The sequence below is a fragment of the Alexandromys fortis genome, unplaced genomic scaffold (assembly GCF_014885135.2).
Source record: "Alexandromys fortis isolate MF-2015 unplaced genomic scaffold, M_Fortis_MF-2015_v1.1 scaffold_30, whole genome shotgun sequence".
Lineage (NCBI taxonomy): Eukaryota > Metazoa > Chordata > Mammalia > Rodentia > Cricetidae > Alexandromys > Alexandromys fortis.
Window position 1 is genome coordinate 12,306,934 of NW_026067922.1, and position 18,341 is coordinate 12,325,274.

The window sequence follows — 18,341 nt, forward strand, 5'->3', positions numbered from 1 at the left end:
TTTGGGTATATATCCAAAAGACAATCATATCACAAGGACATGTGCTCAACTATGTTCATAGCAGCATTATTCATAATAGCCAGAACCTGGAAACAACCTAGATATCCCTCAACTGAAGAATGGATAAAGAAGCCAGGCGGTGGTGGCGCACGCCTTTAATCCCAGCACTCGGGAGGCAGAGGCAGGCGGATCTCTGGGAGTTCGAGGCCAGCCTGGTCTACAAGAGCTAGTTCCGGGACAGAGAAACCCTGTCTCGAAAAAAAAAAAAGAATGGATAAAGAAAATGTGGTACATTTACACAATGGAGTATTACACAGTGGTAAAAAATAAAAACATCTTGAAATTTTCAGGAAAATGGATGGATCTAGAAAAAAAAAATTGAGTGAGGTAACCCTGGCCCAGAAAGACAAATATATTATGTAGTCACTCATAAGTGGCTTTTAGACATAAAGTAAAGAAAACCAACCTATAATTCACAATCCCAGAAAACCTAGACAACAAAGAGGAACCTAAGAGAGACATACATGGATCTACATAGGAAGGAGAAGAAGAAAAGATCTCCTTTGAGTAAATTGGGAGTGCGGGGGTCATGGGAGAGAGTAGAAGGGATGAATGGAAGAAGAGAGGGGAGTGGAGAAAAATGTGTAGCTCAATAAAAACAATAAAATAATAGTAAAATGCACAGGCTGAAATGTAACCCAGTTGGTAAAATGCTTGTCTAACCTGCCCTAGCCCTAGGTTCAACACCCAAAAGCCAGCCTGGATTACATGAGACCCTGTCTCAAACAAACAAACATTATAAGAGACATGCTTCTAACATTAGGATTTCTGGACTGTAGTCTAATTTTCAAACAATATGATATACTAAGTTGGCTAAAGTGAGAAGGTAAGACATGCCACACACACACACACACACTCCACTAAAGCAGTTATTGAGAAAAGACAGGTAGAACAAAGTGGTGGGAGGGGCTTCACCCTGAGCTATTTAGGACATAAACAACTAATGCAAAGCAGGGAAGGCTGAACATCCCCATGAAGCTATCATCAGCTGACTGAATGGTTAGACTGTGGATTATTTACATACCTAATACAAATCTGCAATATTTAGGATAACACAGTAAAAACCATCAGACAAAGGACTTGGTGGTACTCACAAGTCTCCCTTTTCCTTTCCATACACAAGCAAACAAAAGACTGACTGGAAGCTGCTGAATGAATACTGAGAATATTAGTGATTTTTGCTTTCATTTGCATAGTTTTCCATTTCCTACTATAATCATGCATTGTTCTTATAAAATCTATTAAATTCATAATTTGAGCCCATACTTTTATTAAATACTTAAGAACTTGCAAACAATATATGGTGTCCTGACTAAAACACACCAGGGAAAACGCTTTCTAACCAGAAAGCTTTGCTGGAATTGTTCTCCGTGCCAAGAGCTTGAAGAATCAGGCACAACAAACTGAGGGAAGGGCAAGGAGCTTCCACTTGTTGTTCCACCAGTGAGCACACTGACTCACTGGTCATTTCTTCACCCACTGATCAACACCTCCACACCACACAACCCTAGGGCGCACCAGCTGTATACTATTCTACAAGCTGAATATGACTGGATTAGTGTAAAGCCAGTGTAACAATGGAAGTTGTACACACAGAGGTTTGCCTATTGTGTGAAGGGAAGACTCTGAGGTTCAGGGCCTTTCACAAAAACATGTAGAGACCAGGGATATAACTAGTATGGCACATGCCTAGCATACAGAAGGCATTAGGTCATCCCCATACACAGTAGGAAAAAGAAATATCACCCACCTTCAAGGATTGTACATTATTCCATTAGGTTGAAAGTCTTTTTGTTTGTTTTATGGTTTTGTTTTGTTTTGTTTCAAGACAGGGTTTCTCTGTAGCTTTGGAGCCTGTCCTGGCACTAGCCCTTGTAGACCAGGCTGGCCTCAAACTCACAGAGATCCGCCTGCCTCGCCCAACTGCTGGGATTAAAGGCATACACCACCACCGCCCGGCTGGGTTGAGAGTCTTAAATATGAAACTAGATGGTAATATTATATTCTTTCAAACTAAAAATGATGGTAGCAGATTTAAACAGAAAGAACCAAGAAGCATCAAAGATAGAAATAAAAGAAGTCATTAGTTACGATTGTTCAGTTTGTATAAAAATAGGCCCTGACTCCACCTGCAAATGGCAACTCTTCCGTCGTGACATTCCGCTCCTCCACTATATTTACATCTGGACAACAGTACAAAATTAAGAGTGACTAAACCACTGGCGCCTCAGCAAGCATCAAAGGAGAGACAAACCGCACATGTTTCAAGTGTCCAATCTGATATATCTGTGTACACAAGTATTTACGCATCTTGATGAGACATGTCTCCAAGAGACCATCGCCATCATCAAGGAGATTAGCGCTCAGTCATTCCCCAGTGTTCTTTCTTGGTTGAGTGTCTATCTTATTAATATCCTGCCTAACAGAGATACAAACAAGCATCTGAGCTGCAGACTGAATAGGTCACCTCAAGGAAACACACTTGTGTGGGGCTAGAGATGGCCCAGGGCTAAGTGCATGTGCAGGTCCTGCAAAGGACCCTTGGGTTTCCACACCTATGTCAGGCTGCTCACAAGCTCCCTCTTCTAGAAGCCACAGGCACCTGCACTCACACATACAGACATACCTTTTTATAAGAGAAAAGCACTTGCATAACTGAGTTGTCACCTAAATTATCTATGCTTCTTAAGGGTTTTGTTTGTTTCACATCTTGTGCCCAGATTTTTAGTTATAACACTGACTTAGGAAGGCAAGTCGGGCCCCCACCACACTCAATGTTGGGGCACAGTCTCTCTTTAGCCCCAACTAGCCTTTCTGACCAAGCAGTGAACACAGCACCTGTTCCTTCCTGGATCTGCACTTCCAGCAAATCCTGTCCTATGGAGAACAGTCCTGACATGCTTAGCTGGTCCAGCAGCAGGCTGTCCACACTGTGATTACTAAGGCTGACTTAGAAGAATATGCTTGACAAAATAAGACCTAGAACTTTAGTGTGAAGATGGCCTCATTTACCAAGGTTAACAGTGCAGAGTGACACTCTCTAGTTAGGAAACAGGGATGATGGGGTGAAATGAACCCGAGAGTTAGAAGACTGAGGTTCAAGTCCCACCTCAAGTCTCTGCACTCCTGTGTGTTAGCGAACTAGCTCAACCGGTGCCAGGTGTCAGGGCAAAGGCCTTCAGTCCCAGCTCTTTCGGGTCTCTGAGTTGGAGCCCATCCTGGTCTACAGAGTAAGACTGTGTCTTAAAACAAAAAACAAAAACAACAAAACCACGAATTCGACTGATGAGCTTTACTTGCAGTCTAGGCATAACACTGTATGTCACAGGTTGTTGTGAGGTAGGGACTACATAAAATATGAGAAGGTACTTGGTACTCTTTTTTTTTAAAGTATGTATGTATTTTTTTATTTATTACATATATTTATTTATTTATTATGTATACAATATTCTGTCTGTGTGTATGTCTGCAGGCCAGAAGAGGGCACCAGACCTCATTACAGATGGTTGTGAGCCACCATGTGGTTGCCGGGAATTGAACTCAGGACCTTGGGAAGAACAGGCAATGCTCTTAACCACTGAGCCATCTCTCCAGCCCCCGGTACTTGGTACTCTTAAAGGAACTACAGAGATAAGCCCCCCATCACCTCACATCCAAATCTCTACACTAGTGCAACACATTAAAAACTAAAAACTTCTTTCAAGTGTAATGTTTGATATATCCATACACGTATAGTCTATATGTAATATTCATTTATAAATGTAGCTAAACACATATAATTTTTTGAGACAGGGTTTCTCTGTGTAGCCCTGGCTATCCTGGATCTCACTTTGTAGACCAGGTTGGCCTCAAATTCAGAGAATCACCTGCTTCAGCCAAGTGTGGGGATTAAAGGCGTGTACCACCACTGCCCAGGGGCTCGATATAATTTTAAAATTTCATCTCCCATCTAATTTGCAAGGTTCTTAATCCAAGACTGTACTCTTGAAGACTGTTTCTATTCTTGGAATTTGGCCATTGAATGAGTAATGAAAACAGATCCATTTTTAGGAACCAGGCCACGCACCAGGCTGAAACTGCCATTTTAAAAGCATAAGCATATTCACAAGTGGCATGTTACTTACATCTGTGACATTGTGGCAGGAAGTGCAATAGTATTTTCCTTCATCAGTAAGGCCCCAGGAGACAGCAGCACACTGTGAACAGCGGTCCGTGAACGATTTCTATAGAAAAGAGAAAACCTGTGACTGTCAGGCCAGTACACTGCATCTTAAACCTCATGGTTCTAAGTTCTATCTCTAGAATTCCTGGTGATTTCATCCCCCAAATTAAAAAAAAAATCACAAAGTTAAAAATACATCAGACTATCTAAAAATAAAAAATTAAGTCTCTTTAGTAGTAAGAAACACTGTAACTATTCCACAAAGCTACTAAAATATGCAGACTGAGAACCAAGAAGAAAAGCTAGACAAGACTAAACTAGAAACAAAGAAACAGGTAAAGTTCCTTGGAAGCGGTGGGGGAGAAAAAGATGACCCAGCATATGTAAGCAAAATAAAAATGCGAAGAGTAGAAACCCTGTTGGCATTTCCTTGGTAGCACTGAAAAATGTACCAAGAAACAGCTGTTTCAAGTTCTGGTGCATTTAGGCAGCGCTATCAAGGGTACCAACTGTATGTGTATGAGACGTGGAACCGTATGCTGCAGGGCTCCATTAAGGAAAAGGAGCACAAGATTCACCCATGCTCTATATGGATGGATCATGGTGGATTGTAATTTCAGTTTTATCAACTTATTCTCTAAACTTTAACCATCCATCATACAACATTTATTGGTATTATACTTAGAGTCTACTATGAGACCCTCTATCATTATTCTGCCAGTGTGCGCGTGCGCGCGCACAAACACACAGAGAGACTTGGATCCTAAACCTTTCGTGTTTGACTTATGGGTCGTTACTGAATATGCCTATCATGTAAAGGTCATTTGAAGTTCAACAACATCTTGATCACTTTTACAATGAGGTATCGATAGGTACATGTGCTGGACAGGTTTGTGTCAACTTGCCACAACCTAAAGTCATTTTAGGAGGAAGCCCAGTAGAGAAAATGCCTCCTTAAGATTGGGTCTCTTAATTAGTGTTTGATGGGGGAGGGCCCAGCTCATGGTAAGTGGTGTCAGCCCTGGGCTGCTGGTCCTAGGTTCTATAAGAAAGCAGGCTGAGCAAGCCATGGGGAGCAAGCCAGCAAGCAGCACTAAGGCCTCTGCATCAGCTTCAGACTCCAGTTCCTGCCCGGACTTCCTTAGATGATGTGCAGTGTAAGCCAAATAAACCCTTTCTTCCCCAACTTGCTTTTTTGGTCATGGTGTTTTATTGCTGCAATAGAAACCCTAACTAAGACAGCACACTGGAATGTCCTCTGAAGGGGTTTGGAATCGGTACCCCGGACAGACTGATACTGGTTTCTTGGAGGCATCCCAAGTTCAGGTCCTGCCCTTCCTCACCCCAGCCCAGCGCCAATGGGAGCTTTGCTGGATGGTCCCTTCCAGAGAGGATGAGCCATGGAGGTGGCCATCCCACAACCCCACAGCTTCATCCTTCTCCCGACTCACGCCCCACGGGCACAAACACTCCACCCACCCGCACCCGCACCCTCCCCGTGTGGGAAGGTGGCCTGGTTCCGTGGCCACCGCCCCCTCGCCCCGCCCCCTCTGCTAGTCACCGCCCCCCGCCGACGCCTCCTCCTCGCGCTGCTCCTTCTCCGCTTGGCTCCCTGGGCTCTTTCAGTTAGGGAAACGCCGAGTCAGACCCCCATGCGGTCCTCTAGGTCCTTACCGCCTGCTCCAGATCCATCGCTGCTCGGTCGCCGCCACCGTTACCTAAGGCAGCGGGAGCCGCTTCCGGGAGAGGCGAGAGAGTGCTCCGGCCAGAAACACAGTCCCCGCCTTTGCGTTCCGCTAGTCTTCAGTGCCGCCCTTTATGCTCCTAAAGCCTGGGTTTTGAGCTGCCAGCCAGCAAGGCAGGAACGGGGCCAGACTCCTGAGAATTGGCTCAGACCTACGAGAAGTTGTCTTATTTATTTATTTTTGGTGGAGTATGTGTCGAGACAGGGTTTCTCTGTGTAGCCCTGGCTGTCAAGGCGCTCAGTAGACCAGACTGGCCTTGAAATCACAGAAATCCTCCTCCTTCTGGGTGAGGAGTGCTGGGATTAAAGGCAAGCACCACCACCTCCCGGCTTCTCGTTTTTTGTTTTTTTATTATTATTATTATTATTTTATTTTCTTACATATTCTCCTAATGTCTGAGGTAGAGAACACATCGTTAGAGCTGGGTTTCTATTTGTTTTTTTTTTTTCTTCTTCTTCTTCTTCTCCAGGTCTTTAAGAACCAAAGCCTTGTGTGTGTTTGTCAGGTGCTTTACACTACCTTGCAACCTAGGTAGCGGATCATGATTTTTTTTTCTTGTGCCTCCACTTTCTCCTGTGTAAAAATTGTATATATTTACCTGTAAATATAGTTAGATCTCACATAATAAAGTCTCGATAAATTTCGTACGTACCTTCGTTGAACACTCGAATTCTTTGCTTCATTCCTTAAATCAAAATCGCTTTTAAATTTTGGGGATTTACCTATAAACAAAGTAACTCTCCTCTTTCGTCAAGACTATATTTGGGCTTTTAAGATTTTTATTATTTCATTGTTTTTGTTTGTTTGCTTTTTCAAGACAGGGTTTCTCTGTGTAGCCCAGGCTGTCCTGAAACTAACTTTGCAGACCAGGCTATACTGGAACTCAGCAGAAATTCGTCTGCCTCAACCTCCCAAATGCTGGGATTAAAGGTGTACACCTCCACTGCCTGGCTATATTTGTTTTAAATGCTAAAGATCTTATCCTGGGTCGGTAGAGGTGAATGCTGAGATGGACTTTAGGTGATAAAGTTCCCACTGATTTCTGCTTCCCAATTGCTGGGATTAAAGGTGTGCACCACCGCTCTCTGGTTATATTTGAATTTTTCAAAGAAAGGGACTTCTTTTTAGGAAACACATAATTAAAAAAATATACAAAGAGAAGCTGGGTGTTGGTGGCACACGCCTTTAATCCAAGCACTTGGAGACAGAGGCAGGCAAATCTCTGAATCCAAGACCAGCCTGATCTACAGAGTGAATTCCAGGACAGCCAGACTAGCTATATCAGAAAATGGTTTAGGGCTGGAATGTTGCTCGGTGGTTGGTGTGTGTTTGTCATTTAGAAGACCATGGACTCAAGCTTCAAGACTGGAAATAAATAATTGAGACAACAGCAAGACAAAGAAAAGACAAAGTGTCCATGACTCTATTCATCAGTAGACTTGTGTTAACCAAGATACCACACAAGCCAATAAGGCAGAGTCCAGTTAGAAAGACAAGGCAGTGGAGTGCAGTAATCCCAGCTCTTCTGGAGGCTGAGCAGGAGGACCCTAAGTTAGAGTCACCTGGGCTATGTACTTAATGAAACCCTGCCTAAAACAAACAAAACAAAACAAATGAAACGCTGAAGAGGAATAGCAGTGGTAGTGGAAAAGGCGATCAGTCTCTAGATATATAGGCAAAAGCCAAACCTGGTGGATGGGGTGAGACAAGGGTTAAGATGGACTGTAAATCTCAGAACCTGTCCTGCGCTGCTGGGAAAAGATCGCCTTTACTGAGGCAAATAAATAAATAAATCTATCTTCCGCCTAAGCACAGTGGAGGAGAAAACAATATTCTGTTTTGGTATACGTCTTAGTGTGGTCTTGTTCCATGTCCAGGTGGGGCCCTGAGGACCACACTGAATTGATGAGTTGGATATTCAGGGGAAAGGGCATGACTGGGGCTGAACGCAGGGCTAACCAAGGTAAGATTACTAGGGAGGGAGTGTCCAGAGAGAAAAAGGTCCAAGGACTGAGGCCAGTAAAGGACCGTGAGAATGAATGTCCTTGACACAGAGGAAAACCAAGAGTACAAGGCACCCTGGAAGCCATCAGTGTCAAAGAGGAAGACCCTTCACCTGCACCAGAATATAATGCATGAGTAATAAAAACCCAGAGACAAAAATTGGGGTTCAACCTGAAAAACAAAACAGACAAGCCACTAGAGAAGTCTTACCTCTACCACAGCTGGGCAGCCACAGACTAAAACAGACTAAGCCTCTCTCTCCTCCTATTTTATATTCCCTCTAGTGCTGGGATTAAAAGTGTGACTCCATAGGACTGGGATTAAAGGTCTGCGCCACCACCACCTGGATTCATTTCTGCATTGTTGTTGTGTAGCCCAGGGTGGCCTTGAATTCACAGAGATCCATTAGACTCATATCTCATTGTCATAAAAAAGAAGAACATAGTTTATTAAAACATCTTAAATGCCATATTTGTAGGTCTCTGAAGTGTTTGAAGATGACCTGTCTACCTAAAATAGATCTCTATTTAACCTTGAAAATGTACCTAATGTGACTACAGTTTGATAATACTAAGTGATTAACTATTAATCTGCATTTCCTTGTTATCTGAAACTATCGGTAATAATAATTTTCAAGGACTAGAAATTTGCATTACATTATTAAATGACTTATATAGGTACAATACCTAGAACAAGAGTAGAAATGTATATACAGTATGTTCTAACAAAAGCAATCTCATTGGGCAGTGATGGTGCACGCCTTTAATCCCAGCACTTGGGAGGCAGAGGCAGGCGGATCTCTGTGAGTTCGAGGCAAGCCTGGTCTACAAGAGCTAGCTCCAGGATGGCTTCCAAGCTACAGAGAAACCCTGTCTCGAAAAAAAAAAACAAAAAAAGAGGCAATCTCAATATACAAATTTATATACAATATACAAAGCTCCAATTCAATTTAAAATTAGTAGTTGCTCTTAAAAGTAGACTCAATAATCTAACTTTTTATCTTATATCTATATCCTCCCTTTTTTCTTTTCAGAGTAGATTCAATAATCTACCCCTTTATCTTATTGTATCTCTATCCCCCTTTTTTCTTTTCAAAACAAGAAAAGAATCTAATTTCCTTTGTTTAGCTTTTTTTCTGACCATTACTGATAACAACTTGTAGCCAAACCCCTAAACAATGACAAACATCCATAATTCACTGAACTAACAAAAACCATCCACCCCACCTCTTGGGAATGTGGGCGTTGTATTCTTAAATTTACTTCCTGCTGACCGGGGACAATGGTATCTTATAGGATCCTGAAAAGAAAATTTGGGTTAATTGTCAAGTCCTGGGAGAGGCAGGTGAATCAGTTTTTTTTCTTTTGGTCCAGTCTATGCATAATGGGAAAATGCAGGGCTTGTCTCAAGTCCTGGCTAGAGTAGTCTGTTAGGATGGATCATCTTAGCTTGTCATCTCAAAATTATTCTGAGCAGTTTGTAGTCCAAAACCAATCCTTCAGTGGTACTTTTCAGCTTAGTAGTGTTATCATAGTCCTGGAGGATTCATTGTTGTAGGACCCCATCCTCCTTAAGGAGACTTCAAAGGTCACTGTTAGGTGTGCTGCAGAAAACTGATAGAGACTCAAATCTGAAATCATGTATAGGAAGGTAGATGAAATCTTTTTCTAGAATTAGTTAATATTCTATATGACCATTTATATCATGACCTTAAGAAAAGCTGTCAATATAAAAGCAAAGGATGATAAGATTAGTAGCAATAAAATAGTCCTTAAATTTTTGTTTTTCTTCTGTCCCATATTAGGTGGCTCTTCTGACATGAGACAAGAGATTTTGAATTTCACTTTAATAATCATGGGGGTTTTAAAAGAGAGAGTTGCACTCCAACTCTAAAGTCAGCTTTAATTTTTAATTAAACTGGGACTACAAAAAGAACATTTGCATTTTATGTCTGTAGAGAATAGCAGAAACATACATTTGGTAAGATTTATGAAATTTTACCTTGTTGGAAATGTGATATAATAATAGACCAATTTGCTCTTTTTCTTGAGACATTTTTTTCTGAATGCTTTGTTTTTTTTTTTTTTTTTTCCTTCAGATGTCTCGTTTGTCCAGTAGTCTTCAGATTTCTTAGCTGGATATATTTATTTTCCTGAAAAGACGGAAATTAAACCTTTTCCCAGCCCTAAATTTTGGAAGATTCTATTTTGGCAAGTTATCGCTGATCAAATGAAAAGCATTTGTTAGTTTTATAGGTTAGTTCAAGTTAAAAGGCCATGATGTTTGATGAACTATCATCTCTTCCAATTAAGCGGCATCTCTTGTTCAAATCCAATCTTTATCAATTTCAATGATATACATAGCTTTTCTTCTCCTGTAGAAACAAAAGCAAAACTCCTTCCCCAAGCAAATACATGTCATGATTTCCATTCTTAGGTCAGTACATCTTTAAAGTATTGATGGAGGAAGGTCATTGGTTAAAAAAATAAAGAAACTGCTTGGCCCTCATAGGTTAAAACATAAGTGGGAGGAGTAAACAAAAAAGAATGCTGGGAGGAAGAGGAAGTGAGCTCAGAGGCCATGCTCCCCTCTCCTGGGCAGACGTGATCGTTGAAGCTCCGACCCAGGATGGACGTAGGCTAGAATCTTCCCGGTAAGCGCACCTTGGGGTGCTACACACATTATTAGAAATGGGCTAGTCCAGGTGCGAGAGTTAGCAGAGAAGAGGCTAGATATAATGGGCCAAGCAGTGTTTAAATGAATACAATTTGTGTGTTGTTATTTCGGGGCATAAGCTAGCAGGCGGCCAGGAGCCGGGCTGTGGGAAGAGGCCCACAGCTCCCACTACAAAGTATATTAGCTTATTTAATTCTGTTTTTTTCTACTATCCACTGTCTCCCCACAGCTGTTGTCGCTTTCTCATTAGCACGTAGAAAATTCAAAGTTAATAAAGCATTATGCAATCTATTTCTGGGGGTAATTTTTATCCCTTTCTGTTTATCAAATATATCATTTAGAATTTGATTTGATCTTTATATAATTGCTTGTCCTGTAGGAGTGTGTAGTACACTTGTAATATACTTTATATTATAATAAGCAAAAAAACTGTTTCATTTTCTTAGAGACATATGCTGGAGCATTGTTGTTTTTATTTGTGCAGGTATATCCATGGTGACCATAACTTCTAGAAAATGTGTGATTACTGAATCAGCCTTTTCCGAACTCAAAGCAGTTGCCCATTGAAAAAATCTGAACAGGTATCAATGGTGTGGTGTAACATATTTTAGTTTTCTAAATTCTACACATCCCTCTGCCAGATTTCATTCCTTCAAGTACCCTTTGGGTTGTTTCCTGCAGATAGTGGTGTTTGGTTGTATAAAGATTCCTTTTTTAAACCTTTGCTATGGATATGATGTTTTCTATAACATTTATCACATTTCAATCAACAACTGATTGATTTCTGCATGACCTTGTGCTAGAGGACCTGGCAGATCCATATGGGATTGGATGTGTGTTATGTATATGGGATGATGTCTATTTCTGATTTTATCTTATACCTGAATAAGTAATAAAGTCAATTCTGTATTATCTGATATAAATTCAGTGGTTTCAATATTTAAAACAACTCTTTCTGTATATTGTGAATCCGTAACTATGTAGAGAGGTTCTTTAAAATCCTTTGGTACTATGAGAATAACATTTAATTCTGCCTTTTGGACAGAATCATAAGGGCTTTGTTCCACCTTAAATTTTAAGATTTGTGGGGCTGGAGAGATTGTTCAGTGGTTAAGAGCACTGATTGTTCTACCAGAAGTCCTGAGTTCAATTTCCAGCAACCACACGTGGCTTACAATCAACTCTAATAAGATCTAGTGCCAACTTCTGGCCTGCAGGGACACATGCAGGCAGAACATTGTATATATAATAAATAAACAAATATTTAAAAAATATTTCTGATTTGTAACCTGCCTTTCCTGATTTATTTGCATCAGTATAGAATGTAGGGGCTCCAGTTATTAGTGTGTCCCATACAATGTGAGGAAGGATCCAGTTAGCTCTCTTTATAATTTGAATTCTCTTGCTTTTAGGATAGTTGTTAATCTCTCCCAAAAATTTCTTCCCATAATTTGTTAATTTCATCACCATTAAAAGGTATTTTGCTGGGTCTATTCCTGATAATTGATGAAGTCTCAATTTTCCTTTTATAATCAACTCAGAGACTTTTTCCACATAAGTTTTCAGTTTTTTACTTGGTTTATGTGGTAAAAAGATCCATTCCAAGATAATATCATCTCTCTGCATTAAAATTCCTGTAGGGAAATATTTGGAAGATAATATGACCAGAATGCAGTTAAGAATCAGATCCACATGATCCACACGTGTCTTCTGTAATTTCTCTTCAATCAAAGTCAATTCTCTCCAACTTCAGCTGATATTTCCTTGGAGACTATTTAAGTCTTTGTCATCATCTAAGGTTTTATGTAAATTAATCAGTTCATCAGGTTTTATTCCCTTAGCTAGAAAATGTCTCCTAGCAATCTTTGGAAATCATTAAGAATCTGCAATCAATATCTCCTAATTTGTACCTTTTGGGAACTAACTTTTTTTGTAAACCTATTTTATAACCTAAATAATTAATAAAATCTCCTCTTTGTATTTTTCAGGAGCAATTTGTAATCCCCAGCAAGATAAATTTTTCTTTACTTCTTCAAACATTCTTTCTATAGTATATACATTTGAATAAGATAGCAAAGTGTCTTCCATGTAATGGTAAACTGTAGATTCAGGAAATTGCTTATGTATCATTTCCAATGGCTGACTTACAAAATATTAGCACAGGGTAGGGCTATTTAACATTCCCCGTGGGAGAACCTTCCATTGATATCTGTGCCTGAGACCTGCAGGGAGGGAAAGATGGGCTCACCTTCCCATGTGCTGGATGACTGATGGATCTAGATATGAAGGTAACTAGAGAGGAAAGCAGTGTAACAGCTAATCTTGATTGTCAGCTTGAGTGGGTTAGAAATGGTTAGAAGATCCATGAAACGTGTGTGCATTTGTCTGCAAGAGTGTTTTCAGAGATTATTGGCATGTGCCATAGCAATGGAGTAAAGAAAGACCATCTTAATAAACTAGAGACCTGGAGAGACCCAAAGTAGGAGGAGAAAGCCCCCAACTCAAGCAAACGCGATTCCTCCTCCCCCAAGCTTATCTTGCTGCTCTCATTATCAGCAGACATGAGACCACAGCTGCTTCAACCTTTCAACATGATTCCCACCAGCAACCCTTCTGGTAGCCTCCAGGCTTTTAACCTTAAACTGGGGCTTCATCTTCTGATGTAGGTGGGTCTTCTATCTATCTGTTGCTTTTATTGGTTAATTAATAAAAAAAAAACTGCTTGGCCTGATAGGGCAGAAAATTAGGTGGGTGGAGTAGATAGAACAGAATGCTGGGAGAAAGAAGGCAGTGAGGCAGACGCTATAGCTTTCCTCTCCAAGATGGACGCAGGTAAAGATCCTTCCCGGTAAGCCACTACCTCGTGGTGCTACACAAATTATTAGAAATGGGTTAATCAAGATGTGAGAATTAGCCAGTAAGAGACTAGAACTAATGGGCAAAGCAGTGTTTAAAAGAATACAGTTTCCATGTAATTATTTTGGGTAAAGCTAGCTGTGTGGGAGCTGGGCAGTGGGAAACAGCCCACAGCTCCTTTTACAATCTTCGAGCCCCTTATTCTGAGGTTTCCAGCTTCTCAGACACAGAAGCCACCAGGTTATCTGGCTCCCCAATATGCAGATGGTCATTATTTGGTTGCCCAGCTTCCAATAAACAAGGGTGTCCAACCTTTTGACATTGTAACTTGACATTGTCATCTACAGAGTTCACACTCAAGAACTGAAAAATTGAGTTAAGAAAGAGAAAAAAACCTCCCCCTTTTCTCCACCATTGTGAACCATACACTCAATGAACTTTCTCACCATATATTTTCACAAGACTTTCACAATCAAAGTATTTCTGGCCAAATTTCAAAAGCAAGACATGGTTCCATTCCCTCAAATGAATTGGAATGAAAACTCATAGCACAACAGGGCCAACTCCAAGACAAGGCCCTGGAGTAGAGCCACACCTGGTGTGTAAGGGTTCATGTACAGTGACACAACTGTTTATGCAGAATCCCGATTGTTTATCTTACCAGATGGCAGTGAAAGTGTCCATCTATACATGGAGACATGAGCATGGTAAACTGTAGGGGCAAGCTGGCTGGCCTAGTGATAAATAGGTAGAATTTTATGAACTGTTGGATTACACACACACACTCACACACACACATGCCCTCATAATGTTTCAAATAAACTTACAATTTGATGTTGGGCTGCATTCATACACATCTGACCACAGACCATGGATTGGACATGCCTATAAGCTGATTCAATATATCCCCTATCATATACTGATACATATGTATATATATGTATATACATAGATTTGTGTTCTATCAGTTTTGTTCCTCTACAAAAACTGGAGTAATGAAGTCAACTTCAGTAGAGTGTTAAGAATGAAAGTCTGTAAGAGTGTGTTTTAAAAAAATGAATGAAAGAGGGAAGTATGTACACCCCTCTTGGTTTTTGCTTGTTTGTTTGGTTTGGTTTTGGCTTTTGGTTTTGGTTTTACAAGACAGGGTTTCTCAATATAACAGTCCTAGCTGTCCTGGAACTTGCTTTGTAGAACAGGCTGGCCTCGAACTCACTGAGCTCCACCTGCCTCTGCCTCCCATGTGCTGGGATTAAAGGTGTGTGCCACCACCGCCTGGTGTAGACCCCCTTTTATGGATTTTATTGAAAATAGAAACAGATGCCGTCAGTCATGGGTAATATACAATAAAGAAAGACTAAACAATAGTTTATTTGTTCTTTTCTTTTTAATGATGTGTGTATGTGTGGTATGGGAGAGGGCAGGGGTATGTAAAGTAAAATAATGCCATCAGATGCCAGAAGAGGGTGTTAAATCCCTGGAAACTGGAGTTAATGGCTGGTTGTGAGCCCTCAGAGATGAATCATGGGAACTGAACTTGGATCTTCTGGAAGAACAGTGTGTACCCTTTAACCACTGGATCCATCTCTCCAGCCCCTTTTGTTCTTTTCCTGACTTGCTTAGCAGAAGACAATAATGACCAGAGACAGAAGGGTACATGATTTCCAGACATTTTCAATAAGCTGGCAAGAGAGAACAGGGCCAGCAAGGTAAGGGCTTCTTGGTGGACTGGGAACTCCAAGAAGGTCAGCTCTAATTCCTTATGGTCAAACAGAAAGCACATTATCAGCTGAGAGGAGTTGTGAGATGATTCAAGAGCCATCACTGTTGAAAGCAAGGCTGGTTCAGCTGGTAAAGTTACCTGCTGCTAAATCTGATGACCTGAGCTTAATCCCTAGAACCCATTTTGTTCATGGAGACTGCACTTACATTTCCCTGCCACTCAGACCTGAATAATCACACAGAAACTATATTAATTGCAACACTGCTTGGCTGATGGCTCATGCATATTTCTAGCTAGCTCTTGCATCCTAAATTAACCTTTTTCTCTTAGCATATATTGATACATGGCCATGGCACTAGCTCATTTTCTATATGTCTTGTTTCCTTGGTGGCTGGCTGACATCTGCAGACTGAGTCTTTCCTTTTCCCAGAATTCTCCTAGTCTGGTTACCCTGCCTACTCTTCCTGCCTGGCTACTGACCAATTAGCGTTTTATTATAACAATACAAGTGACAAATCTTTATAAGGTACAAGAGCACTATCCCACAGCACATATAGTGGAAAGAAAAAACCACAAATTGTCTTCTGACTGACACACATGTGCCATGACACTTACATATACATATAAGCACATACATGTAGCAAGCTGCATGATGTCACACCTGATGGAGATGTATAATCAACTCCTGAGATGGCTAAGGCCTGACCTAAGCTATGATAACGCAATGATCATCAGCTGCTTGCATATGCGTGGGCCTATGGGCAGTGCCCACCTGGCAATCCGGGATTGGCAGCCCATGCCTACTTAAGGGCTGAGAGAGGTTTGCCCGGAGAGAGAGGGTAAAGAGAGAGGTCAAAGAGAAGGAGAAGGAGATAGATTGCTGTAAATAAAGTCCTGAAAACTGCTGCAAGAAGAGCTCCGGGTGTTGCGTTTTTTTCCTTGCGGGACGAGGGTGAACGCGACACATACACGCAAAAAATGAACCAATAAAAAAAATATGTAGCCGGGTGGCTGTGGCGCACGCTTTTGATCCCAGCATCTAGGAGGCAGAGGCAGATCTCTGTGAGTTTGAGGCCAGCCTGGTCTACAAGAGCTAGTTCCAGGACAGGCACCAAAGCTACAGAGAGACACCCTGCCACGTTAAAAAAATTTAATGGTGCCGGGCAGTGGTGGCGCACGCCTTTAATCCCAGCACTCGGGAGGCAGAGGCAGGCAGATCTCTGTGAGTTTGAGGCCAGCCTGGTCTACAAGAGCTAGTTCCAGGACAGGCACCAAAGCTACAGAGAAACCCTGTCTCAAAAACACAAAACAAAACAAACAAATACATAAATAAATATGCAACTGTAAAATTCTGCAGGGGACTAGAGAGATGGTTCAGTGGTGGAGATGGTCCACACTGCTCTTGCAGAGGAAGCCAGTCTGGTTCCCAGCACTTAGGTAGGGGCAGCCCGCAGTGGCCTGAAACTCCAGTTTCATGGACATATGTTGCCATCTCCTGGCCTCCATGGGTGCCTCCACCCATAGGCACATACCCACATACAAACACAAACAGGTTGTGTTTTTTTAAGAAGAAAAATAAGCTCTACAAAACTAGAGAAAACCATTGTAAAAAAGAGAGAGCGCACAGATATAAAATGTATGAGAAAAGAGAGAATGAATCTGAAGTCTTGCAAACCATTGGCAGCGGTAAGCGCTCCCTGGCTTCTGCGGCTCACTTTCCTCAGTCTACCCTTTGTCCTAAAGGGGTGCAACCAGTGTTTCAAAAGTATCTTCTAGGACTTTCTACCAAAAAAAAAAAAAAAAAACGCTGACTGCTGTAGGATGTGCTGCTCTGCCTGCAACTCCTGCTGGCTGATGAGAGAGGCGGTGAGTGAATTTTTCAATAATTAAATCAGTCACCCCTTCAGTGATTACACAAATATCATTATACCCCAAAATGTTGTTTGTAAATTTTTCATTACATTAAAAAAATTATCGGGGGCTGGGGGCGCCGGCCATAGCGTGTGGAGGTCACAGCAAAAGTTGGTGGGAGTCGGTCCTTCTCTTCCGCACTGGATCCTGAGACCAAACTCAAGTCATCAGGCTTGGCAGCAGGACACTGTGCCTGCTGAGCTTCCGCCCCAGAGGAAGGGTTTAGCCTCTGGAATATATGCTCCTTGGTGCATAGTCTCATGAGATACTCACGGCCAGAAGCTCTATGCCTTTTGTTAATGAAACGAAATCTTTGACCAGGAGCAAAGATCAGGAACGTTTCTGTTTTCACCCATCTGTATAGCAAACTTCCAAGGGCCTAGCTGACCTAAGAGTTGCTTCTTTGGGCTTCTCATCCGTATGCTCTAGGCCTCCCAGCGGCGTTTCTCATTGTCTCAGCCGTGTTTATCATGATGGTGTGGAGGGGGGTGGAGGGGGTGGTAGAAAACAGCCGAATAATAGGAGACGTACCATCAATGAAAACAAACGCGACAACCCAGCAGGGTGCGCGCAACAACGCAGCGGGGTGCACTCAGAGCGACCAGGAGGGCGTGAGGAGAGTTTAATACACTGTCAGTAAGACCGGTCCAAAGATGGAGAGCAGAGACGGAAATGGCGTGAGAACCGTGGAAGAATAAGTGGGAAGGGCTGGGGAGGGCGTGGTGGGTACAGTGTCACTGCGGAAACGTGAAGACCTGAGTTTGGATCCAGAGCGCCCGCATAAAAGCCAGGCAGTACACATGGTGTCACCCAGCACTGGGGGTGCAGAGATGAGGGGAACCAAGCAGTCTAGCCTGAACGGGCAGCTGAGGGTTCAGTGAGAGGCCCTGTCTTGCAAAAATAAGGTGAAGAGAAAGAAAGAAAAACACTCAATATAACCTCCCACACACACACATATACACACATGAATGCATATACGTGTATATATCTTCCACGTAAATATACACACAAAGAATAAGGGGGGACCAAGTAGAGTGGTACATGCATACAACCTGTCAATCAGGAAGCCAAAGTAGAAAGATTGCAGGTTTGAGGCCAGCCTGAGCTACATAGCAAACAAGGTCAGCCTGGGCTCGTAGTAAAACACCAGTTACACAAAAAAAAAAAAAAAAATTTAATGACATGATGAAGAATAAGGAGAAAA

At 41.8% G+C, this 18,341-nt stretch overlaps 1 protein-coding gene across 2 annotated transcripts in view; it reads right to left on the bottom strand.

Annotated features, from left to right (window-relative positions):
* Taf1b (TATA-box binding protein associated factor, RNA polymerase I subunit B) overlaps window positions 1-5,957 on the bottom strand; it is an 80,088-nt gene extending 74,131 nt beyond the window's left edge. For both annotated transcript variants that reach the window (XM_050141917.1, XM_050141916.1), the window contains exons 1-2: window positions 5,897-5,957; window positions 4,185-4,283 (exon numbers count right to left, since the gene is read on the bottom strand). In XM_050141917.1, the coding sequence (XP_049997874.1) occupies window positions 4,185-4,283; window positions 5,897-5,914 (117 nt within the window). In that variant the 5' untranslated portion in view covers window positions 5,915-5,957. The remainder of the gene's footprint in view (window positions 1-4,184; window positions 4,284-5,896) is intronic.
* Window positions 5,958-18,341: the final 12,384 nt, after the last annotated feature.